The 27,597-nt window shown below is 40.7% G+C and overlaps 1 protein-coding gene across 2 annotated transcripts; it reads right to left on the bottom strand.

The window, feature by feature from the left end:
- Nucleotides 1–4,613: 4,613 nt before the first annotated feature.
- Nucleotides 4,614–27,597, bottom strand: zgc:66448 (uncharacterized protein LOC327401 homolog). 2 transcript variants are annotated; one of them, XM_060921295.1, is made up of 2 exons: nucleotides 27,201–27,597; nucleotides 4,614–11,657 (listed from the first exon to the last, which is right to left on the bottom strand). In XM_060921295.1, exons 1-2 carry the CDS (start codon nucleotides 27,568–27,570, stop codon nucleotides 7,960–7,962), a joined length of 4,068 nt encoding a protein of 1,355 aa, XP_060777278.1. In that variant the 5' UTR covers nucleotides 27,571–27,597; the 3' UTR covers nucleotides 4,614–7,959. The 2 variants fall into 2 exon arrangements, with proteins under 2 accessions (XP_060777278.1, XP_060777279.1); XM_060921296.1 differs by having other exon boundaries at nucleotides 27,216–27,597.

The following is a 27,597-nucleotide window of genomic DNA, read 5'->3' as shown; positions in this document are numbered from 1 at the left end:
AGGGTGTACCCCGCCTTTCGCCCGTAGTCAGCTGGGATAGGCTCCAGCTTGCCTGCGACCCTGTAGAACAGGATAAAGCGGCTACAGATAATGAGATGAGATGAGTTCTATAAACCGGGCGGCATGGTGGTGTAGTGGTTAGCGCCGTCGCCTCACAGCAAGAAGGTCCTAGGCTCCAGCTTGCCTGCGACCCTGTAGAAGGATAAAGCGGCTAGAGGAGATGAGATGAGTTCTATAAACAAGAAATTATCATCAAGAAACTGACATTTCAGACGCAATATGACCAAATGTTTTGTTTATTTTTGCTCTGAGTGGAAACAGATTTTGAAGAACCTACACTCCTAAATTTCCTTCAGGATTAATAAAGTGGTATGTACTGTATCTATATCCATCTATCCACTTTATATAGCACATCTGCTAGCTCACTAGCTAGCTCATATTGATTCATACCTTTTCGTTTAAGGTGCTTCCAATGAAATTGGCTTCCCTTCTTCCTTTTCATCCCCATCAGAGGAGCTTCCATATTTTTAAACAATAATTATATTCATGAAAAATACATAGCTTGTCATGTCTAGTGATGATGTCACTAATACTACACTAGGAAGTGGAATTTTCAAACACAGACAAGCAGAGTGATCCACACAATGAAACATCCCAGTGCAGTCATGCTAAATCAATGCACTCTTGAAATGGTACTCGTCCAATCAAATGAATTAACTTTTGTATAAAAATAATTAACAGTAATTTGGAGTTTGTACCAGGCTGCTGGTGCGAATTGCTGGGTTTCAGTCACGTGACTTTTTTTTTTTTTTTTTTTAGCAGTTTTACCGGAAGTGAAATAGCTGGTGGTCTAAACGGCTGCCATAGTGCAAACAACTAGCAATAACTTATCATAGTATGTTTGTAATCTAGAATCCACTGCTCGCTTTAGATAGATTCAGAAGATTGCTATGTGCAATAGAATCCACCCCTACAGTCTGGGAAAGAAGGATTTGTTATACAATCTCGAAAACTACCCTTCAGTCGAGTTCCCCGACATCTCGAACTATCTGGTGTTGCAGACCTCCTTCTACACCACAAAACAGATGAAAGCGTGGAAGAGTATGGAGCCTTACAACCTTTTTGTATGTGGCTGGGTAAAGGACCTCGGTATCAAGTCGCTGCTGAATGAATCCTGTATTATTTTTGCCTGTGTATGTTTTTTTTTAAGCTTTTTGTTTGCGTCTTTACAACGAAGTGCTGCAAGTTGAAGTGTAAACAAACAACAGTTCGCCTGATTCTCATTTGTGTTCATTCTTATCTCTCAGGTAAATCATTCACAAAGATCATCAGAAACCCCTTTAAAGACCTGGATCTTAGTTAAACAAGATGGAGAAGTGATCACGGCGCATTCTAACTGTATGGCTGGGGAAGAATTTTGTCGCAACCTTCATGCACATGGACTTTGAGGAGTGAGGAGTAAACAAAGAAACAGCTGGGGACTTTAGTGCTTCGTGACTAAAAAAAATACTGTAAAATAACAACACTAGCAAGAAAAGGACTTGGAAAACACTGACATAGCTGCGAGGGATATACAAACCTTTCACGAAGTGATCGCTGCAAACTCGAGTATGCTTCGACTCAGCTCCCTTCGATTTCAGTGAGCGGTTCAAAAGCCACCTTTCTCAACGTCTTTTTGTGAAATCCTGTGTTCGTTCACCCTTTTTTATTAGTTCACGGGGAACCCTGAAGAAACTTTTATCAGTTTCACGGTTTGATCAATTCCAACAACCTAAAGCAACGCAAGTATAAGGCATTTTTCATGCAAGCAACACACCTTCTCCATACAAACGCCTTGTCAACTGAGCTTTGGTAGACCACCAGCTAAAATTTTGAATAACTAATGAGGCGGATGTGATGTCCCAGCAATAGGAGTCTGCAAATGTGCTACTTGAGGACTGGCGTTCCAACCAGGGCATCTTCCTGTCTTTTTCCTCTCCAAATAGGCTACAGATCCACTGCAACCATGACCAGGCAGGTCAAGAGTGCAGTTCATACTTGTGCGCAGTTACATAAGACTATACTCCATGTTGCAGAGACAGAGAGACACAGATGGAAATTGGTTTAAGGCAATAACAATATATGGTCATGGGAATGTGAATTTGTGGCAGATGTGGAAAGTATTAAAACACACACACACCTTGTGGTTGTAGATCCTGCACATTTAAAATCTTGTGGTGGAAGCATCAGGTTAAAAAAAAAAAAGTGCAAAAAATATGAAGAGCAGAACCACCAATGCGACCAGTGGTTAAGCATATAATTTTTTTTTTTTTACAGAAGTTACATCACTAAGATCTAAAGAAACTTGATTGTGATTTCTTTTTGTTGCAAAAAGAAGCCAGTCAAAGAAAAGTTTTATTACTACTCAGACGCTGTCGCATTTTATTCAAGAGCAGACTTTGCAAAACTTAGCTGTAGGAGATTGCAAAATGAAGTGATTTGCTTTTGTTTTATGAGAAAATGATTGCTGTGCAGAGTTTATAAGACAATAACAATATTAGTAACTGGTCTATGCCGAGTTTCCCAAAAGCATCATAGCACAAAGATCATTGTTAAATGGTACAGTAGAGCGAGCAGCACAATGAACACACTCTCTCCTAGTTAAGATGCTCTTAGCGTTAAGAGGCTTTTGGGAAACCTGCCACTGATTTGTAATTGACTATAGTGAAATGTATTGTAGTAATGTTTCAGTCTTAACTGTTTTCTCTTGGTTGCTATATGCTGTTTGGCTATTAACAATTGATTTTAATGTGTTTCTAAGAAACTAAGTAAATGTAGTGTGAAGGTGATTATATAATTTATGCAAGTTCTGTTTTATGGACCGACTAGTGCTTAGATAGATGCACTAAGGGAATGCAAGCTGGCATGCGGTTTTCAGTGTCCTCAGCAGTAAAAAAATAATACTAATAAAAAAATTTCAGACATAAACTGAAATAAAGGCATAAATAAAACATTTAAGGGCTTTTTCATAGGATGATTGCAAGCGAGGGGAAGTAGACTCATTTGCACTACCGTCAAAATGCCAGAACTGATCCGTCAGGCCTGATTAGACTTTGGATATTGTACCCAACAAGAGCCGAACAAGTTCAAACTGTTTTGACTGGAGTGTTTGTATTGGCCTCTTGTATACTTTAGCTAGGGCAAGATGGAATTGTAATTACATACTCAACATTAGTCAGTGTTAGGTGTGTCAGTCTGTGTTCCTGCAATTTACTCAAAACATGTTAGGTAAACGTATACATGAACTGAAAGGAGAGATTTAAAGTTTTTTTTCAGGAAATTGCTTCATTTTTGTCCAAATGGGGTGCGTAACAACAAACAGTGTCGCAAAAGTTAATTCTGAGATACAGCAATTGGAAACAAGACTGGTGTTCAAAAGGGGGGGGGGGGGGGGGGGGGAGAGACCCACATATTGGTTTTCTAATTTTGCCGTAAATACAGTCACTTAATCTATAATGCATCTGTCACCAAAATATTACACTGGAAAACAACCTATAAATATGACTTTGTAGACCGCATAAAAAAGTGTGCTATGCATTAATTTAAAGCTAGACGGCCTTTCAATTTCATTAAAAAAAAAAAAAATCGGTGAAATTTAGTTCCCTCTGAAACTTGGTCATTGTGATACATGTTTGTTTATTTCTGTAATATCTCTCAAAAAAAAAAAAAAAACCAGGCCATTCTGTGGCTGGGAAGTTATTTAATTTGACAGGATTCTCCAGCACATAACATGCATGAAATAATGTGCTGACCACCAACATTTATCAGTTTGGTCCTGTGTTTCCTTTCCTTCGCAACATAATGTCTTTTCTTCTCACTTTTCGTTACTGTAGTTGGTCTTTCACGTTTCATTCGCACACTCGCGTCCTCCGTTTTTCTCTCCTGCTTCAAATTTGTATCCCACAATGCCTTGCGCAAACGGGGAAAGCCCACCACGTGATGCATGACGTAGTATCTTGAATTGGGTCATGGTGAAGCAGGATCACAAGTCTGTGATTTGAATTCAGTAGCTTTCGGTCCACTAAACAAAAATAATTGGGTGTCAGGGAAAATTCTTATGACCCACACTTGAAAAGTCTGAAAGGCAGTCTACCTTTAAAATTATACATCACAATATATTTACACAGCTGATTTTCTCTTAAGATGATGATACCTTAAACATTTTCACCAATTTCTATGGATTGGCTGTACCAAATTTTAAAAGAGACTTTGAAAGAATTATCTGTACAGAGTATCCAAAAAAAACAACTTTTCATTTTTTGACTAACTGGACTCATTTTGTGGTGACATTCCCCAAATGTTTAACTATAAATCCAGAATAAATAAATTTAAGTTTACGATTTTAGATTCCTCTATTACAAATCTCATTCAATTTCAGTTTTATCAAGATCGAAGAACAATATTCAAGTACAAATTTCCTACTCTATAAGGCAGGCTTGTATGTAACAAAGAATTACATAAAGTAGAAACCATTAGTATGAGCAGCATGTTAATTTCATGATTGTTAGTTCACTTTCAGCTTTCATAAGGTGTGATGGGTTCTGAGGTATTACACTTAGACACTAAAGCATTAATATGATCAATTCCAAATCAAAATTTATTGAATCTAAAACTACAAGGATCAGACGGAGGTAGACAGATAACTTTCAGTGATCTTACATGAAGGTCCTAGTGATATTTTCCTCATGTGTTTGCCATTTTAACTTACAAATGCAGGCCTTAAACAATAAAAGCAGTTCAGTGTTTCAAAGATTTGACACAAAATGCTGTACAGTAAATAAAAACAGAAAACAATGTGAACACATGAATACACATAATGGTCCTTATTCATTAAAGTTGCATGTGGTCAAATCTGACCAGAAAACAAAGCAAATTTCAGGTCTGGTTGAGATGTGTAAATTTGAGCACAACAACCCAAAATGCTTGATTTGTAGTTAAATAATCAAAACAAGTGACAATCAATAACTACAACCCCAATTCCAAAAAAGTTGGGACGTTGTGTAAAACAAATACAGAACGTGAAGATTTGCAAATCATGGAAACCAGAAATTTAATTGAAAATAGTACAAAGACAAACATATAAAATGTTGAAACTGAATTTTGTTTTTCCTCAAAAAGTTGTGCAATGTGGAAAAACCCCACCCAATTTGGTTAAGTGGCAACAGGTCAGTAACATGATTGGGCATAAAAAGAGCATCCCAGAGAGGCAGAGTCTCTCAGATGCAAAGATGGGAAGGGGTTCATCGGTCTGTGAAAGACTGCGTGGGCAAACAGTGCAACAATTTAAGAATAACATTCCTCAATATAAAATTGTAAAGAATTTGGGGATCACATCATCTATGGTACATATTTTTCCAGATTCTCTGAATTTTTTTAAATCTCTGTATGCAAGAGACAAGGCTGAAAACTGACATTGGATGCCTGTGATCTTCAGGTCCTCAGGCAACACTGCATTAAAAGCAGAAATGTGTCTGTAGTGGAAATCACTGTATAGGCTCAGGAACACTTCAGAAAACCATCACCTGCGAAAACAGTTCATTACTGCATCCACAAATGCAAGTTAAAACCAGATATAAACAATATCCAGAAACACCGCCACTTTCTTTGGGCTCGAGCTCTTTTACGATGGACTGAGGTGAAGTGGAAAATTGTTCCGAGGTCTGATGAATCAAAAGTAAAAATTATTTTTGGAAATCATGGACACCACGTCCTCCAGGCTAAAGAGGAGAGGGACCATCCGGCTTGTTATCAGTGCACAGTTCAAAAGCCAGCACCTGTGATGGTATGAGGGGGCATTAGTGCACATGGCATGGGTAGAGTCCACATTTGGGAAGACATCATTAATGCTGAATGATATATACAGGTTTTGAAGCAAGATGCTGCCATTTAGATAACTTCTTTTTTCAGGGAAGGCCTTCCTTCTTTCAGCAAGACGATGCCAAACTGCATTCTGCATATATTACAACTGCACAGCTTTGTAGTAAAAGAGTCCAGGTGCTAAAGTGGCCTGCCTGCAGTCCAGACCCGTCTCGTTTGGCGCAATATAAGTGTGAAATACGACAAAGCAGACCCCGAACTGTTGAGCAACTGAAATTATATATCAGGCGAGAATGGGACAACATTTCTCTTTCAAAACTACAGCAGTTGGTCTCCTCAGTTCCCAAATGTTTACAGGCATGTTGTCAAAAGTAGAGGTGATGCAACACAACAGTAAACATGCCCCGTCCCAACTTTTTTGAAACATGTTGCTGACATCAAATTCAGAATGAGCATATTTTTCAAAAAACAAAATTTTTCAGCTTTAACATTTGATATGTTGTCTTTGTTCAATTTTCAATGAAATATAGGGTTTCCACAATTTGCATTCTGTTTTTTATTTACAGAGCGTCCCAACTTTTTTGGAATTGGGGTTGTATAACATATAGGAAGTTGAGGAGTAGAAGAAATTTATATGCATAACTATGTTCAAGAGGCACCATAAAGCTCTGTCCTGGACGTAGTGTCTTGGACAGGCTGGATATTCAAAGACACTTTAATATTATTGTGAGTTTATTACACAATTTCATATCAAGACCCACCACATCAGGCATGACTTGATTCATTTTGGTAATCATCATCATAGTGTTTGATAAAAAAAAAAAAATTATTTTAGTGTTAAAAAAAAGTTGTTTATTTGTTCAGAGCAAATACATGCTCATCTATTTAAAAATAAAGCTAATTAACAATTATTCGCCAAAGGCGAAGTGAATAGCGGTGAATAACAGCCGAAGTCAAGGTTATTATTCACAGATATTCACCAAGTCTGAGGCGGATAATTGTTTTAGTATAAATACACGATTATTTTAAAAAACTATTTCAAACTTCAAAAGTGTCATGCAAATGTCATAATGGTGCGGCGCAGACTTGTCACTTATCTGTGCCGACTCACATAAAAGAAGTTTGTTTTGAAACTGATAAAATAGATCACAATTCAACCTTACCTTTGAATAGCATCTTTAGTGCTTTCAGGAACAGCCTTTTCTTTCTGAATTTGTAATTCTTCCTCACTCACGATGACAAAGCGATTGGCTGCCATTTTGCCGAGTCACTCGAGGTGATTAGTGAGAACTAGTCTGAATTTCTCGACCAATCAACGCGCGTGATTTTCTATAATCACCTTCCGTATTTATACTAATTAAATATAACTTGGGCCTAATCTGACCAAGAATGAATAAAAACACTGCCATAAAATACAGGTGAGGCTGGAAAACAGTTCAGTTTTATACCTGATTTTGACCTTAAAACTTTTTATTTCGGCCAACTTTGGACAAAAGCAGCTCCAACTTGGCTTCACTGATTCCTTTCCCTCTTTTTCTTGGTTAGCATGATAAATCTATTTCTTTTATTGATTCACTGTCACAACACCAACAAAAACATGGTTCTTTGGAATGCAGTATGACAGTTTCACGGATCAGACACAGATCTACGCGTATGGCAGTCAAATCTGCGCTCAAATCTGTAATTGTTTCCATGCAACTTTAATGAATAAGTGCAATGTGTCATTACAGGATGAGATAATTAGCCTGGGTTTGTATAAAGCACTAAACGTGAAGGGAAAAATGCATGATCCAACATTAGAACCGGGAATTATAAAATCAAAAATTAAAACTACTGAAAAATCTAAGTAAGTTTAACACGGGTGATAAATTCATTGCAAAGTGAAATAAACTCGGGTAAGTACTTGAACCTGTACATGCCGAAGATGTTGCAAATGTCATTTTCATTAACTGACTAATTACTGATGGTCACTTCACATCTCACGCAGTCAGAATATAAGGAGAAATTCAGAATTGAGGAAAATGACTTAACAGGAATCATGTACAACAGTCCTTTTGGCACATTAACAGCCAGAAACTTTAGGGGTGTTGTGGGATGTTAAAATCAGACCTCACCTTGTACATGTTGCATATAATGCACCTGTAATTCTAGTTCTCCAGGTAATGTGCAACCACAGATCATGCAACGAAAACGGTGATCTGTGGCAAACGAAATCTGACTGATAAGTTTGTTCGGTTCAGTTCGTTGTCCTACATGAGTTGAGGGCAAGGCCTGAGGCATTACTGGTCTCTCATTCATTATGCCTGGTGGACTGAAGAAGATGTTCTGAGGTGCTGGACCCGGAAGTTGCCCTGCTATGGAATGGATGGGGTGAGGACCTGGCAATGCAAGAGGAGGTGCCAGGGGAAGTGGTGAGGTAATAAAAGGAGAGGCCTGATTTAATAGGATTTGAGAGGGTGCTTGCTGCTGTGGCCCCTGCTGCTGCTGCACTGGTCCATTTAACAGAGCTTGGGAAACAACTGAAGTGGTCTGGAAGCCAAACACTGCGTTTCCATTCCCATGAGTGAAAGGAGTTGTGCCAAACTGAACACTCACTGATCCTAATGGATTCGTTTGGGGCTGATGAAACTGCTGTTGCTGAATAAGCTGTAATTGTTCAGGTTGCATCTGTGGTACTGGCTGCTGTAGAAGCTGAATTTGCTGTGGTGGTTGCAAGACCAACTGCAATTGCTGATGTTGCTGCTTTGATGGAGGTGGCATTATATGGAGCTGTGGTTGCTGAGCCGATGTTTCAGTCACAGGTTTTTCTTGGGAGTTTACACTCTTCGACGTTTCAAGAGGAGTTACGATATTCAAAGGCTTACTATCATTTTTAAGAGCAGCACAGTCATCTACCACATCTGTATTTTGCCTCGTTTGGGTTGAACTCGTTGCACTGGCTAGAGTAGACGACTGTTGTAATTGTGGCTGCTCAGGTTTATCGGATTCTGTATCAACCTGCTGCGTGTCTGCTGGTGTTTTTAAGCTAAAAGTAATTACGTTTCCTGATGAACCAAGTCCCATGTTAGTGTTTTGGGCTAAATCGGAGACTGGCCACTGTGATGATTGCTGGCCTTGAATATTTGGAGAATTCTGAGTGTTTGACACCGATGAACATGTCTTCGCATCCACTGATAAAGACCCATCTGCAGTGCCTGGTGACTTTGGAGTTGATGACGGTGAATTACGCCACGAAGGAGGTTGTTGCTGCACCTTCGCTTCGCTCTTGGATGGGCCATCTGTACAGCCCCTAGTAGGAGATGATGTGCTAGTTGAAGCCGTGTCACAGTTATTTTGTGCTGTGCAGTTCTCTGGAAGCTGTTTAGGAGCTGGTCCAGCTTGACTCGATGGTGTCACCTCAGCCCAGCCAGGACTCTGCTGTTGTGATACAAGCTTGGGGAGACCATCTGGTTTTGGCAAGATAGGTTTGAGATGTGTCGCTGATTGCCACTGGTGCCTGAAATTATTAGAATGTCCTTCAGATAACCATTTTGACTGTTGTAGCTGTGAGTGAATTTGAATTTGCCACTGCTGTTGCAACTGAATAGGCATAACCTGAGTTTGCTCATTCCTATCCGAATCAAAAACATTAGACTCTTGCCCCAATAAGTTCGACACTGAACCCTGCAAACTCTGATCATTAAAAGTAGCCTGTTGCAACGGCATTGCCCTGTCCACATTTCCTCCCATTCTTGGCCAACCTGAAACCCATTTACCACTTTTCCTGCCCCTACCAACAGCACTTGTCCTCCCTCTTTGGGAACCAATAGTCGAAGTGTAGGACTGGCCTGCTCCTTGACGTTTTCGTGCGTGTATTTTTTGATGAACAAGGAGACTGCTGAGCCAGGGGAATGATTTATGGCACTCTTGGCAACGATGTGGCCTCTCCCCTGTGTGGGTGTTCAGATGGTCACGAAGTAGGTACGCTAAACCAAAACTCTTGTTGCAGATGTTACATTTGTGAGGCTTGTCTCCTGAATGGCAAAGCATGTGGCGCTGTAACTGACTCTCATCACTGTAGCCCTTGCGACACTGTGTGCAGCGAAAAGGTTTCTGCTGATGCAGTCTCTGGTGAGTCTTCATGTTCTGAAGAAATGCAAAGTCCTTTCCACAGTCAGGGCACTTGTATGGCTTCTTGCCAGAATGGATGATCAAGTGCTGCTGTAAATAGCTGCTGAATCGGAATGATTTTTTACAAACATGACACTGGTAACCCCTGTTGTGTATGCGCATGTGAAGCTCTAAAACAGAACGGTAACGAAAGCTTTTACCACAGTCTCTGCATCTTAAAGGTTTTTTTTCTGTCTGGTCTCCGCATTCTCCATCTGCTGAAATGTTATCAGCACTAGCCGAGCTTGCTACACTGAGAACCTCCCTCTTCATTGGAGTTGCTATAACCTGATGAGTCAAGACATGAGACTGGAAGGTGGATTCATCCAAGAACTGGAGAGGACAATTGGGGCAAGAGTACACCTTGTAATTTTTTTTTCCATTACTCAAATTTTCATATTCTGCCTCATGGGTCAATATATGGGCCCTTAGGTCAGCTGCTTTGTCAAAGAGCTGAGGACAAAGTGGACAGTTGCGCTGATGCTCTATGTTTGTATTGGTGTTCTCTTTTCCTACAGATCCTAAACCTGTGCCATTGGGCATTTCTTTATTTTCTGGAACAGCTGCCTCGAAACCAATAGAACTAGGGAGTTTCTTATGTTGGCGACAATGTGCACGCATATTCTGCGCAAATGCAAATCTCTTCCCACATTCTGTACAACGGTATGGCTTCTGGCCAGTGTGAAGGTATTGGTGCTGTTGCAAAAGGCTGCTGTATTTGAAGTTTTTGCCGCATATGGTGCACCGATGTGGTCTTTCTTCAGTGTGCTTGCGGCGATGGTCCTCCATGAACGAGCGGTGCCTGAAGACCATGCCGCAATCAGGGCATTCGTAAGGTTTGAGGGCAGCATGGGAGCGCTGATGGATGTGCAAGGTCACAGCACACTGAAAGCCCTTATTGCATTCAAGGCACCTGTAAGGGCACTCTAATGAATGACTCTGCATGTGAGCATTGATGGACACTCTGTACTGGAACTCTTTGCGGCACAGTGGGCAGCGGTAAGGCTTCTCCAGGCTCTGCTGGCAGGCATGAAGCTTATATCGGATCAGAGATGTAAAACAATCACCACAATGTTCACATTCAAATATCTTTTCTTCCCTGAACTCCCTTAGCTGAGAACGCTTATAAGAGACCAGTGTTGAATCTGGCACACCATTTTGTTTGTGTTCACTGCGGTGCTTGATGAGGCTGCTGCGATGCTGAAAGGTGAGGCCACATTCTTTACAGGTGAGAGAAGCCTGCTCATCTTGATGCATATGGAAATGGCGATGGAGGTCGTACGTCTCTCGTCGAGTGAAGCTTTTGCCGCAGTCACGGCAGCTCAGGCGGTTTTTCCGCTGCTTATCCACATCAGCCACCTCGTGGCACTCCTCATCGTCCCCCGTCCCCCTGTCCTCTCCTTCTTCAGGTTCTTTACTTTGCACTTCACCTTTGGGTTCTTCTTCTTCTTCTTCCTCTTCTGACATTTCCTCTCCCTTTTCCTCTTCTCCCTCCTTAGAGTCACCATCACACTCCATCTCTACACTCAGATCTGTCAGTTCTTCTTCCTCATCTTGTGCTAGAGGATCTTCATGTCCTATGGTACTCCCAGTATCTAAGCCGAGGTCTTCTGTTGTCTGGTGTTCTGGGGTCCCTTGATGTTGTTCATGCCCTATGCAAAAAGAACATACTATAATATTTCTTGTTCTTTTTCTGAGGATATATGCGTAAATCATTTATATACAGTACTGCTCAAAAGTCTTAGGCACATGTAAAGAAATGCTGTAAACCAAGAAATTTCAACATTTAAAACAAACAAAAAAAACCTATAAACAGCAGTAAGCCATACATCATAATAATAATAATAATAATAATAATAATAAACCTTTATTTGTCACATGCACACTTCAAGCACAGTGAAATTCATCCTCTGCATTTAACCCATCTGAAGCAGTGAACACACGCAAAACACACCCAGAGCAGTGGGCAGCCACACCAGAGCGCCCGGGGAGCAGTCAGGGGTCAGGTACCTTGCTCAAGGGCACCTCAGCCCAAGGCCGCCCCACATCAACCTAACTGCATGTCTTTGGATTGTGGGAGAAACCGGAGCACCCGGAGGAAACCCACGCAGACACGAGGAGAACAAAGTCAATATTTGGCGTGAGACAACCCTTTGTTTAAAAAAAAAAAGTCTCAGGTACAGCGAGTGCAGTTTTATAAGGAAATGAGCTGTAGGCTTTACTGAGCATCTTGCAGAACCAGACACAGTTCTTCTGAACACTGTCACACTTGCTTCTTAATTCTGCACCAAAACCCAGTAGCCTTCATTATGTTTTTTCTTTTTTAATCCGAAAAGTGCTCCCTTATGTAATATGCTGCTCAGATGCAAAAATTTTTTCCTGTAATATTTAATTTTGTGCTGGAAAACGAATGTTTGGAACTCTAAAATGTTTTTGTACTGACTCGATAATGTAGAAGTCATAAAAATAAATCTATAAATTTGTATAAAAAAAAAATAGGGTGCCTAAGACTTTTGCACAGTACTTGTACATTTCAAGAATCATCCATCAAGGTAAATGCAGAAATACACTTCACTTACACGTGTAGACATAAAAAAAAAAAAAAAAAGAGAAAATACCAGATTTATCAATATATAAATGGGTATGTATTCGCAGATAGACAGGGCACATGACATTTATGCTTGAAAACCAGACAGGAAAGTAACAATTTTTGCACCATCTGCTTTCAACTAGTTTTCACTGTTTACATATTGCATTTTCCTGGAAAAATTCTATTTTTTGTGATATGGAACATTAGAATTTTACCCTTCAATACAGCAACACTAAAAGTACATAAGCTAATAGTTTCTCTTTTTTTGTATTCACATTTGCCTCCAAAAGTACTGGAACAGCAAGGCCCTTTTTTTTTTTTTGCTATACCCTCTAGACATTTGGGTTTGAGATCAAAAGATGATTAGATAATGGATCAGAATTTCAGCTTTTATTTCCTGACATTTACTTCTAGATGTGTTAACTTAGGACATGGCATTCTGGTGGCAGACCACACAATTATTTGGTCAGCAAAAATACTGGAACCAAATCTTAAAGTAAATATTTGTGAGTAAATCCACCTCAAATCACCAGATTTCAGAAAAATGTTCCTGACTGACCATCTCCGATGTTTCATACTTTCACAAACTAATATTATTCTCAGTAAACACAATACAAAATTCCAGCCTTATATCTTTATTAGTTTTTGAGATATTGGGGCTTTAAAAATGGGGTGTGATGCTGATTTTACTGTAAAAACAAGTGGTACAGAAAAAGATGCTAAGTTCAATAAGTCATTACTTTTGAACTATTCATGCTAGATGCATGAAATTTTCCTTGGTACTACACACATCAAGGCAAGACAAACTGATCAGACGGGCCAGCTTTGTGGTCGGCATGCAGCTAGACTCTCTGGTGACGGTGGCAGAGAAGAGGTCTATGGTCAAACTATTGAACATCACGGACGATGCCAGTCACCCTCTGCACACCGTCATCAGCAACCAGAGGAGCCTGTTCAGTGACAGAATGCTCCTCCTTCCCAAGTGCAGGACGAACAGACTCAAAAACTCCTTTGTCCCTCACGCCATCAGACTGTACAACTCGGAGGAGGGGTAACAGGAGGACAGAGGACAGGAAGGAGCAGTAGCCTAGCCTAACAATAAGCAATACCGGACAATGTGCAATATAATGTGCAATATCTCTCCTGCCGCCCCCCCCCCCCCCCCCCCCCGCTTTTTTTTCTTTCCCTCCTTCCCCCCCCTTCCCCATATCTTATTCTTTTTATATTTGTATGTGTAAATACTTAATTTATTTTAATTTATCTAGAAGTTTTCCTCTATTTCTTTTCTCTGTTTATCTGTAATGATGCTGCTGGAATCTTAATTTCCCTGAGGGAACCCTCCCAAAGGGATCAATATCTAATCTAATCTAATCCAATCTAATCTAATGTCTTTAACCTACTATAAAAGAAGCTCCACAGATGCATATTTATCAGTTTATAGCTTCCTGAAAACTGCTTTTAAACAAAAATTCATTTGTGGTGGTTTGCGTCTTGTGTTCTAGCTTCTATATTTCTGCTAAATCTTCTTTGATGGTGGATTGCGATACCTTCGTACCTGCCCTGTGGAGGTTGTTGGTGATGTTACTAACTTGTTTTTGGATTTTTCTTCCCAGTTCTCACCATGTTTCTGTCATCAATTGCTGTTTTTTTTTATCCCACGCCCAAACGAAGCTTGGCGGGGGATAGAGAAACAGGTTCCGTCTGTCTGTCCAGTCACATTTTCGTTTCCAGGCCATATTTTTAAAACTCATGAAGATGTCTTCATGAAACTTTGTATACATATCAAGCAACATGTGAAATGGTGCCTTTTGCTATTTTGGATTTTTGAAAAAATATATTTTTCAAATTTTTACATAGAAAATAGATTTTGACTTAATTTCTAAGAGCAATGTTTGTTTCGGGAGCGTATATCCAAAACGATTCAGGATACGGATTTGAAACTTGGTATACACATTAACAAGGTAATGTAGACGTGCCTAAGAAATTTGAGAAATTTTAAATTTTTCATGTTTCCATGGAAACAATTTCAGACTTAGTCTCTCAGGTTAGTCTTTGGGGTAGGTTTTGTTTTCAGAGCAGAACTTGAAAACTGAGTGGCATGGTCTTGAAAGTTGGTGGATGTGTTGATTAAGTAATGTATATGTGCCTTCTGATACTAAGAAATGTGAGAAATTTTAATTTTTAGCTCACCTGGACCAAAGGTCCAGTGGGCTAATGCCATGGGCTACTGAGGTCAGTGTAAAGAGGTAGGGTTGGTTTCCTGCAGCAGAACTTGAAAAACCTGACAAATAATATCTTGAAACTTGGTATATAGTTGGTTGTCTTCTTGTTTCCTTGGCCAACCTGTTCAGCATGTGGATATTAGTACACTAATGGTTTCTTTCTTTTTCAGGACATTCCACATTGTCATACTGGCTCTGCCTTACTTGAAAAATGGGTGGGTTCAAACAAAAGGTGCAATGTTCTAAGTTGCATCTAGATGTAAAAACCAGGAAGTGAAAGCTGAAATTCTGATCCATCATCTCATTCATTCTTTGATCTCAAACCCAAATGCCTAGAGTGTATCGCAAAAAGAAATTGGTATTGCCATTCTAATATTTTCAGAGGAGATTTTGTGTGTGTGTGTGTGTGTGTGTAAAATATACAAATATACACCAAAATCAGCCATAATATTATGACCACTGACAGGTGAAGTGAATAAGTTTGATTATCTCATTACAATGGCACCTGTTAAGGGGTGGGATATATTAGGCAGCATGAGAACAGTCAGTTCTTGAAGTTGATGTGTTGGAAGCAGGAAAAATGGGCAAGCGTAAGAATCTGAGCAACTTTGACAAGGGCCAAACTGCAATGGCTAGATGACTGGGTCTGAGCATCTGCACAATGGCACATCTTTTGGGGTGTTCCCGGTATGCAGTGATTAGTACCTACCAAAAGTGGCTACTGTAGCACAAACTGCTGAAAAAGTTAATGCTGACACCTTTCTGTTTTAGCCAGCATTAACTTTTTCAGCAGTTTGTACTACAGTAGCTCTTCTGTGGGATGGGACCATATGGGAAAGCCTTTGTGCCCCATGTGAATCAACAAGCCTTCGACACCCATGAGCCTGTCGCTGGTTCACTGGTTGTCCTTCCTTGGACCACTTTTGGTAGGTACTAACCACTGCATACCAGGAACATCCCACAAGATGTGCCGTTTTGGAGATGCTCAGACCCAGTCATCTAGCCATCACAATTTGGCCCTTGTCAAAGTCACTCAGATCCTTACGCTTGCTTCCAACACATCAACTTCAAGAACTGACGGTTCTCTTGCTGCCTAATATATCCCACTCTTTGACAGGTGCCACTGTAACAACATAATCAGTGTTATTCACTTCACCTGTCAGTTGCCATAATGTTACAGCTGATCAACGTATATACTTGTACAGTGGCAAGAAAAATAAGTGAACTCTTTTTTTAAATGTATAAATTTCTTAAACAAACAAACAGTCTGATCTTCACCCAAGTTACAATAATAAACAAACACAACCTGCTTTGATTAATAATAAATTATTGCCTTGTTATTGAGGTATTTCACCTGACGCCACAGGGTCACGTGACGCCCCGGTGTCCGCCATTTTGAAGGTCAAGCTAGCTAATGTCAACAACATAGTAGCTAGTATGTTACTGTAGCAATGTTTACGTTCAGTCATTTGGATGACTGTTAAAACCTTTCAGTCTCAAGTTTTTCCTTTACTGTATTTACTAGTTTACTGTAATTATGATCCGGCAGCTATTTACACCGGATCCGGTGTAAATAGCTGCCGGAGCGCGCTCCGGCTTGCTCCCCCTCAAATTAAGCAGCGCGCTCCGGCTTGCTCCCGGAGTGCTCCGGCCGAGGTTCCGGAGCGCGCTCCGGCAGCTATTTACACTGGATCCGGTGTAAATAGCTGCCGGATCATAATTACAGTAAACTAGTAAATACAGTAAAGGAAAAACTTGAGACTGAAAGGTTTTAACAGTCATCCAAATGACTGAACGTAAACATTGCTACAGTAACATACTAGCTACTATGTTGTTGACATTAGCTAGTGCTAACAGCTAGCTGCTAGTACACTGCTACAACACAGACACCGACCCTAATAATACAGTTCTTGGTCATTGCCTGGTAACAGCAAATTTATAACAGGCCATGTCTCAACAGACTAAGAAGTTATTTCAATGACATTTAATAACATTTTGTTTATCCTGAGGACCGAAAGTAAATGAAAATGTGAACAAACCTTAGCTGTAATAAGATGGCGACCACCGGCTCCAGGGACGACCCGCTGATGTAGGCATGTTACCCAGCCTGACAAAATATTTGTAGGCATCCAAACTCTTATACGCTTTCAGATCAATACCTGTGTATGGCGATGGGTTTTTAACGACATAGGTATACAGATCATGTGGGCCAAAGTCAGGTAATGACGAGGGCTTCGTGTACTTCCGTACGTCAGTGAACAATCCTGGTGGAAGCAGGTAAACGTTGTTCTCTAAGCCTGCTAACCTCAATTTTTGCAAATACCTCTCCCTCTACTTGCCCTGTAAATGCCCTACGTCGCTGGATAGTGAAGGTGTTTTCTGCATCTCGCTCCTTTTTCTTTTATGTTTTTCGTTTGTTGCCTTCCTCGCATTCAAACTGATTCGAGCCGTGACGTCCAAAATGGCAGCCTAACGATGCATCACATGACTTGGTCACGTGGGTGAAAAACCTCAATTGTCCATATTTAATACATCATTCAAACATTCACAGTGTATGTTGGAAAAAGTACGTGAACCCCTAGACTAATGACTTTGTAGATGTGTGTTCGAGATACCTTGACATTCAAACATCAGGTTTGTGATTCACAAGAAACATCTTCTGATCTGAACCATACCTCGCAAAAACGATCCCAGAAGATCAAGCATTGTTGATTTGCTTAAAGCTGGAAAAGTGTTACAAAGCACTCTCAAAAAGAGTTTAGGTATTTATCAGTCCACAGTTAGGCAAATAAGATGATTTAGCACCATGTCACGTCTGCTGAGAAATGGGCGCCCAGCCAAGATTACGCCACAGGCTCAATGCAGAATCCTCACGAGGTAAAGAAGAACCCTAGAGTAACAGCTAAAAGCTTGAAGGAATCATTGGAACAGGCTAAGATCTCTGTTCATGAGTCTACTATATGCAAAACACTGAATAGGCAGGGTGTCCATTTTGCTCTCCAAAAAACACTGGCAAAACTTCAGGCACCCAGCAATGAGCAACCTGATACTCCATAATGCTACTGGAAAAATGCTTTGTGGGCTGATGAAATAACGGTTAAATTATTCAAGAACAATAACTAGCATATGTATGGCGTAAATAGGGCACATGAAAACATCGTCCCAATAATGAAGTACGGTGGAGGGAGCATGGGGCCTGCACAACTTGCCACTGTCAAGGGGAAAATTTTTTTCCAAGTTTTTCAAGGTATCCTACAGGATAACGTCTGAGTGGCTGTTCATCAGCTGAAACTCAGTCGAAGTTGGGTGATGCAGGATAATGACCCTAAATAAATATCAAAGTAAATCTATGACAGAATAGCATTAAAAAAAAAAAAAAGGAAAATCTATCTTTTGGAGTGGACCAGTCAGAGCCCAGAACGTAACTGAATAGAGAGAGTGTCTTTCATTCAGGCTTTTAGATAGAGGGGCGTCTGGGCGTCTTTTCGACGCCCTGTACTGAAAAAAACAAGAAATTGGACGCCCTACTTTTTAGTACGACGCCCTAAAGACGCCCTAATATTTCCGCCCGTGTTATGTCCGGTAACTTAGCTGAATATGTTAAAAAATCGCCAAGTCTGAGCTTTCCGAGGATCTACAAGCTTTGTTGACACCGCCATTTTGGAAATTTCAGAAGTCTCGCTTTGACAGCTGTCTTTCCCGAAGACGCCCAGGGTTACCATAGCAACAGCACGAGCCCAGAGTACAAAATATAGGCACCCGCCGCAGAGCTACAGAAACACGCGTTTCTATGGCTGCACTAATTTCAAAGTTGTGAGAGCCCTCGTTATAAATAAATGGGTTATTAAATAAATTTGGTGTACAAAGCACTTGTAATATGCGTTCCCAGAGCAGAGGGGGAAAAGATGTATGCCTAGGAGACACTGGCATAAATATCCAGACAATATAGCCGTAGACTATATTGCCGCAGCTAAATGTGGAATGTAGTCTATAGAAAACCGGCCTTACCTGACATGTTATTTATCCCGAATAAATCCTTTTAACAGTAAATAACACATTTTCATGCAGATTTTCCCAACATTACAGGCTACGTAGTGGAGAGTGTGGTAGTCGAGCCGGCGGGTAGTATTTCTAGTAGGCTAAACAATAATCAAATACGACACGTTCTAAAGGATGCTGGGATTCCAAAGAACGCACGTGAAAAGGACGAACACGTGGGATATTTGGTAAGGAAGATAGAAGATAGATTTTTCTGAGTTTTTTGGGCATGACAGGAAGAAAATGAAGAAAAGAGGAAGGCAAACAACGATTTCCAACTTCTTTCAGAAGAGAACTCATGTAAGTTTTTTTTTTCTTCTGTAACTGTTGATAGGCTTGGAATGTCAAAAAACTATCACAATCCCATAACTAGACAGCCAGGTTTCTTGCATGAATAAATAGGGATGACCGGGGTTGGTTGTCACAAGTTATGGTTGTCACATTCGTCATATCTCAGCCACCATAGGGCGCTGCTCAATTCCACCAAGATAGAAATGTTTAGAATTAGTACTGGGGTCATTCTACCTGAAAAGTTATTGTGTGTTGCATGCATTTCAAAGGTGAGAACAATTTGAAGGTTTTTCATACCTAAATGTAAATTTTTAGTACCTTGGTTTTTACCTTCTAGCTTTGTAATTAATGGGTTTCTATTGAAAAAACGAATACCATTATAATGTTTGAAGACTTAGCCATATTTCCTGTGTGTTTTTTTCTTTGTTATACTAAATCTTTGGACGCTAGCGGCTTTGAAACATATTGTTGCCAGTGGACTGTTGCAGTGAAACCATTTTGTTTACATTAAGACATTAAAGAAAGTTGTTTTACCTAAAATGAATCTGGCTTGAATTTTTCCATGCACACATGCCTCCCCCCAGTCCAGCCTTACTATTGATACAAGAATGTTGTAACAAAGGCAAAAACACTTGGCTGTATTGCTCAAAATTTGCTGTCAAAATGAAGGAAATAGCATTTGAGAGCATTAGAAATTTCAAAATTTTCCGGGGGAGTACCCCCGGAACCCCCTAAAACACTCGTGCCAGCGGCGCTCAACGCGCCGCTACACCTCGCCACATACAGTGACACCTGCAAAAAAGTTAGACTCCCTAAAAAAAAATCCTGCCTAAAAGCCTGCTTTCATTCCAGACGTCCTAAGAATATGGCTGAGCTGAAGCAGTTCTATAAGGAAGAATGGTCCAAAATTCCTCTGAATTGTTATGTAGGTTTAATCTGCAGCTACCAGAACTAGTTGCTTGAGGTTATTTCTGCTAAAGGAGGTGCGACCAGTTATGAAATCCAAAGGTTCGGTTGCTTTTCCGCCAGCACTGTGAATGTTTAATGGATGTGTTCAATAAAAGCATGAAAGGTTATACGGTAATTATGTGTTATTAATTAAAACAGAATGTGTGCTCATTATTGTAACTTAGATGAAGCTCGGACAATATTTTAAAATAAACGTACATAAATGCAAGTTATTCCAAATGGTTCACTTACTTTTCCCTTGGTCACATCAGTCATTTTAAACAGAACGCCTGGGACACCTGCTCATTTATGCAGTTTTCCAAATCAGCCAATCATGTGGCAGCAGCACAATACATACAATCACACGGGTACAGGTTAAGAAATTCAGTGACTGTAAAAGGGTAAAAATGTGATTTCTATGACGGTACCAGATGGACTGGTTTGAGTATTTCAGAAGCTGCTGACGGATTTCATACACAACAGTCTGTAGAGTTTACACAGAATGGTGCAAGAAAGAAAAAAAAAAAAAAAAGTGAGCGACAGTTCTGTGGGTGGAAACAAACGCCTTGTTGATAAGAGAGGTCAGAGGAAAATGGTCAGATTGGTTTGAGCTGCCAGGAAGGGTAGAATCACTCTTTACAACCATCTCAGAACGCACAACACATCAAACTGTGAGGTGGATGAGACATAAAAGACCACAATGGGTTCCACTCGTGTCAGCCAAGACCAGAAATCTGAGACTATCCTGGGTCCAGACTCATAGAAAATGGCCAGTTGAAGATTGGATAAATAAATAAATAAATAAATAAATAAATCACTTGGTCTTTTTCCAGTCTTCAGCTGTCTAGTTTCTGTGAATCTGTGCCCTCGATAGTCTCCAATCCTTGTTCTTGGCTGACACGAGTGGAACCCAATGTAATCTTCTGCTGTTGTGGCTCAGCTAACTCAAGGTTCGATGTGTTGTGCATGCTGAGATGCTTTTCTGCTCACCACGGTTATAAAGAGTGATTACATGAGTTACTATATCCTTCAGGCCGCTTAAATCAATCTGGCCATTTTCCTCTGACCTGTCTGATCAACAAGGCATCTCTAACCACAGAACTGACAGTCGTTCAATGTTTGTTTGTTTTTTTGCACCGTTCTGTGTAAACTTGAGAAACTGCTGTGTTAAAATCCCAGATGATCAGCAGTTTCTCAATACTCAAACCAGCCCATCCGGTACCAACAACCATGCCAGGGTTAAAGTCCCAGAGATGAGACTTTTTCCTCTCACGTCTCACACTGGGGGGGGGGAAAAAACAAACAAACCACTTTTCATTGAAATAAATTTATTCAGAGAAAACCAAATCCCTCATCAAGAAATAATCATTTTCAACAAAATACATACGCTACCATTACTGGCACTCCTGCATTTAATACTTTGTACACCCTCCATTTGGCAGTAAAACAGCACCCAGTCTCTCCTATAACATTTTATAAGGTTGGAGATACAGAACAAGGCATCGGAGACCATTCCTCTTTACACAATCCAATCCTCTTTGATGTATATGGGGGCAAAATAAACTTGGGTCTTCTTCCAGGCAAGTCTGTAACAGTTCCAGTTGGTGTCCACTTTTTAATTACTATTACTGACATTTTCAGATGAGTAGCTTTTTTTTTTAATTAATTATTATTTTTTTTTTATACCTGACTTATGAAGGTCAACACACTTCTCCCTCATTTGGTTTGTGCGTTCTGTTATCTATCTCATGTTGATGGATGACTAACCCTGTGTCCGAAATCACTCACTCGTCCACTACTCCCTACTCACTCTCTAGGGAATTACTATATCTCATCTCATTATCTCTAGCCGCTTTATCCTGTTCTACAGGGTTGCAGGCAAGCTGAAGCCTATCCCAGCTGACTACGGGTGAAAGGCGGGGCTGACACAGACACACAACCATTCACACTCACATTCACACCTACGGTCAATTTAGAGTCACCAGTTAACCTAACCTGCATGTCTTTGGACTGTGGGGGAAACCGGAGCACCCGGAGGAAACCCACGCGGACACAGGGAGAACATGCAAACTCCGCACAGAAAGGCCCTCGCCGGCCACGGGGCTCGAACCCGTACCTTCTTGCTGTGAGGCGACAGCGCTAACCACTACACCACCGTGCCGCCGGAATTACTATATACAAGGACTATATAGTGAGCTCATTGGTAAAATGAAAAAAGAAAACACTTTCAGACACTACTCCATCACGCTGTTATTTACGTCATTACTGTTGCACAATTAAAACGTGCCAGTTCAGTCAGCTGGTGGGTTTTCAAAATAATAAATACATATACTGAGCAAGTGCATTTCCCACATTAATAAATACAAAAGTACTTTGTGTCTGCTGCATCTTTCAGTTCTTTTAAATCAAGGCTGAATACTTTCTTTGCCGCTGCTTTTTATTAAATCAAATTTGAGGCTTTTGATTAATTCCTCGCTCTGCACTGTAACTTTTATTCTTGGATTTTATTTGTCTTATTCCACTTTAGCTTTTTTCTATTCTCTTACTATTTTTAATTGTACCTGAATGTCCATTTATAATGAGTTTCTTCCTCTGTCCATTCACCCCAACACACTTTTTTTTTTCCCCCAGCGTGACCGCAAGGCACGATGGTGTATATATTGCTTGGTTAGTGACCACTGGTTGTACACTACTTTTCACGGTGCATTGTGGGATACTTTGAGTGCACTAGATAGGGTGTAATAATTCTCACTATACATTCAGACAGCACTACAAACATTTAAACATTATTTCCATTTCTGGTTGAGAGTACATCGTGCGCATTCTGGCTGCCGCTTCTCACCGGAGCTTTTTCTTTTCTTTCTTTCATTCATGTAGTTTGATGTTTGAGTGTTTTTGTCCACCGGTTGTGGTGTAGCTCCGGACCCAGTTTTGGGCGTCGGTTCCCTCCCGGCCTTGGTTCGCCGTGGGTGATGCCTGTGCTCCTAGCTATGGACTGCAGTGAGCTCATTGCTCATTTTAACATCATGGTTGTCCAGCGCTCTATGCAGCAGTGCTTTAGTGCTTGGTGTGATGTTCCAAGCGATGTTGCTTAGTGACATCGCGGCGACTGTGCAGGTGGTTTGGGACATACCAGCGCTCTGCGTGGCGGTGTGTCTGTGCTCGCTTTGTGGATCCATGGCGTGGTGTTCCGAGTGATGTTGCCCGGCGTTGTCGCAGTGGCTGTGCTGGCGGTGTGGGACTTGTTTTTGTGCGCCTTTTGGTGGGACTGTGGCTGCTACACCATTAGAATGACATCCTGACCTCTATTTGGTGGACCCCCCCATAATTGTAAAGTGACCTTGGGTTTTGAAAAAGGCGCTATATAAATTTAAATTATTATTACAAAATGGCGAACTCACTATATAGTCCACTATATAGTGAGTGACTTCAGACACAGGATTAAGGAATTTGGCCTCTGTGTCACCTCATTTTTGTTCCCCAGTCCATCAGGAAGTCATGTATTACAGCCTGAAAGTTCCTACACATTCCAATCAACTTAAACATGTACAATTTAAATGGGAGACATGCTTCAGTTACACTGTGTTCACTATAACACAATGTATTACAGGGGTGCCAATAATAGTGGCACATGTCCATCCATTTTATTCCACTTATCCAATAATAGTGGCACGTGTTTTTGTTGAAAATAACTGTCTTGAGGAGAGATTTGTTTTTACACTATTGCCATTGTCTTAAAGGAACAGTCCACCGTACTTCCATAATGAAATATGCTCTTATCTGAATTGAGACGAGCTGCTCCGTACCTCTCCGAGCTTTGCGCGACCTCCCAGTCAGTCAGACGCGCTGTCACTCCTGTTAGCAATGTAGCTAGGCTCAGTATGGCCAATGGTATTTTTTGGGGCTGTAGTTAGATGCGACCAAACTCTTCCGCGTTTTTCCTGTTTACATAGGTTTATATGACCAGTGATATGAAACAAGTTCAGTTACACAAATTGAAACGTAGTGATTTTCTATGCTATGGAAAGTCTGCACTATAATGACAGGCGTACTAACACCTTCTGCGCGCTTCGACAGCGCATTGATACTGAGCTCCGTCTCAATTCAGCTCGTCTCAATTCAGATAAGAGCATATTTCATTATGGAAGTACGGTGGACTGTTCCTTTAACCAGCTTCATGAAGTAGTCACCTGGAATGCTTTTCAATTAAGAGCTATGCCTCATCAAAAGTTAATTAGTGCAATTTATTGCCTTCTTAATGTGTTTGAAATAATCAAACAGTATATAGTAAATAATAAAAATACAGCAAATAGCCCTATTCCGCAACTGCAGTAATCCATAGTCAAAAACCGCTCAAGTAAGCAAAGAGAAACGACATCCATCATTACTTTAAGACATGAAGTCACTTTTAACTATTAGTAATAGAAACACCATTGAATTAGAAGGTGTGTCCAAACTTTACACACACACACACACACACACACACACACACACACACACACACACACACACACACACAGAGTTCAGTGCTTAAAGGGGCTGATTCACTCTTCCCAGAATCCAGATGTTTTTGCTTTGAAATCATATGACCCTTACACTGTTAGCTTCCTGTGCATTAAAACCTCTGCAATCTCATTGTCAGTCAGGGATCCCTTCAAACCCCATCTTGAACTTTCTCTTCATATACGCATCAGACGTGGAACTTTTGAACAGAATATGCCTGACCATTTCTTTCCTTCGTGGCCTCCTGTGAGGGGACCGAGGCCAGTTCTGGTCCATTACAGTGGAATAAAAATACGAAAACAGAATGGACTACTTTAACTAACCATCTTCAATTTCATGTTACAATCCATAACAATTTCACAATGCGTTCATTCTAAAGAAAGTTCTCCCTGGTAAGGCAGCTGCTTGAGGTTTACTATGCTATTCAGGACTGGAACTGGTGTATCCCTAAATTAGTAAGTTTTAATGTAGATTCCATCTTTAATAATTACTAAAAAAAATAAAAATAAAGCCCATAAAGCTGATCAGGACTGTGATTAGGAAGTGATGATGACTGGCTGGTACTACATGATCCTGCTTGAACCATGGCCTGTAGGTTCAAGAAACAGCCTTGGGCTCAAAAGGGTTGCTGGTTTGATTCCTGGGACCAGCAGGAAAAATGTGAGGGGAGTTGGTTGTTTACAACAATTTAGAACCAATGTGTCCACTAGTAAGTCATGTAGGGTATCGGTGACGTCATGATTTGTACTCAGAGCGCGATATTTGAGTAAGATGGCAGGGACATGGTTTGTTGTTCTTTTAAAATAAAATCTGTACACAGTATACAGGTACAAATATGAACAAGTGAACACTCGAACATGTCTTGTATGGATATCATCTGTCAGTATAAAGGAGCGTATATTTTGGGTTTTGTTTGGCTTTAAGGAAATGAACAGGGCAAAGGGGACATTTGGCCCAACTACATTGAAAAATGCATGGAATTTACCACCAGCATGTCAGACATTATTGCAGATTACTTAGGAGCCAATCAGAATGTGATAAATATTTAACAGTTATTCCACGAAACTGAGTCATACATGAGCTGATAGCCAACGAGGCGTGTAGCACCAAGTTGGCTATAAGCCATGTACGATGAAATTGAGTGGAATAACTGTTTATTCTATCCACAGTCACTGGATTTTGAGAAACAGAGCATTTTTATTTTTAGCAAATGCAATAAATAAAAGCTTTATACAAAACGTCTGACAAAATCATTCCTGCTTAGCACGTAAACAAACTGACAGTATCTCATCTCATCATCTCTAGCCGCTTTATCCTGTTCTACAGGGTCGCAGGCAAGCTGGAGCCTATCCCAGCTGGCTACGGGCAAAAGGCGGGGTACGCCCTGGACAAGTATGACAGTATCAATTTGTGAAAAATGCTATAATAATAATAATAATTTGTGAATAAAAGATACGTTCTTACCATCAAATACTTTTATTCCATATTTTGTTGCTTTTTTCTTTTTTTTTTTTTTTGGGGGGGGGGTTGTTTTCAAGTAGAGTTTTTATTTTGTCCTCAGTTGGTTCAGCAACACGCTCCGCCATTTTGTTTTTCTCTTCTCACAGTATATGAGCTGACTGGCTACTCTACTACTAAGCTATCAGAGTGCCTGATTGCTCATATCCAGTGAATGTGGATAGAATAAACAAACAGAGTAATTCCTTAAAATTAAATAGAAATTGAAAGTTGGACTCTTTTGCTGGGAACTTACCGCCCCGCACCTGTGTGGAATAGAATTTGTTCGCTCTATGACACTTAATATAATAAAGTTACATTTATTATACTATATAAGTTTAAAAAAAAAAAAAAGTGTGGGGCCTGATGCCCTCCTTTGCGCTATAAAAATCTTAAATGTAGCCTGGGATGTATTAATTTAACTAGTCTTTTGCAACAGCAACTTTAGCCATGACCTGAAGGTTAGAAAAGCAGACTTGGACCCAAAGGGTTGTCGGTTCGATTCCTGGGACCGGCAGGAAAAACGTGAGGGGGCTTGAGTGCCTCAAGTCTGGATCATGGCTGAAGTGCCCTTGAGCAAGGCACCTAACCCTAACTGCTCCCTGCGTGCTGAAGCATGTGTGTGTGTGTGTGTGTCATCGCTCACTTGTGGGTTAAATGCAGAGGAGGAATTTCACTATGCTTGAGCATAAAACCAAGGCTGCTTCTTCTTCTTCAGGCATGTCTTCATCATTAACCTAACAATACCATAGCGTCTGAAATGTGGAACACTTGGCCCTAGATCTCATTCCTTTCTGAGCAGATGAGGGATTAAAGATATGATGATGAATCCTGAACTCTGCAGCCTTATCAGTGCTGTCCAATGTGTCCATGGTGCTGAATGAAGAAGTCAGGTCTCTTCCTGATTGGACAAAGAGCCGCCCAATTGAAAGAAGCTGTTTTGGGTTGGATGCATAATTCATAATCGATCATCTGTTATTATTACTATTATTATTATTGCAGGACCTCCTGTAGGAGGTTCATCTCCTGTAGCCCAGTATATAATTACTGTATCTAACACGTGATGAATCCAACAGGCTAATGCACACAGGCTAATTCCGACTCACCCGCGCCTTCTTTACCCGAGAAGCTGCACGTCCTCGAACCCAGCTCCTCTTCTGACTCGGACCACGCGAGCCCAACATCCTCCTCCGGGGAAACGGTGCGTCCCTGAGGCGCTGCTGAGTCACATTCACGGCTCGGGTTTGACTCTCCGTTTCGTACAAAGCCGCAATGAGCGGATGAGCTGCTCAGCGCCTGTGCACACTCTTTCGGTTCTTTGGCCTCGGCATTTTCTTGAAATAAATCCTCTCGGGACTCCGGGGCTTCACCTGCTGTACCCTCGCCTTCAACTTCTTCGCGTTTTTCTTCCAGGAAATCGCTGTTATTGCACTGGTCGTCCAGGCTTTCTTCGGGCTCAGGCCGTAAAGCGGCCATATTTTTACTGAATGCTCCCTGTCTCGC

The sequence above is a fragment of the Neoarius graeffei genome, chromosome 5 (assembly GCF_027579695.1).
Source record: "Neoarius graeffei isolate fNeoGra1 chromosome 5, fNeoGra1.pri, whole genome shotgun sequence".
NCBI lineage: Eukaryota > Metazoa > Chordata > Actinopteri > Siluriformes > Ariidae > Neoarius > Neoarius graeffei.
Note: the sequence above shows the minus strand (reverse complement) of the source record. Positions and strands in the feature narration are given on the sequence as shown.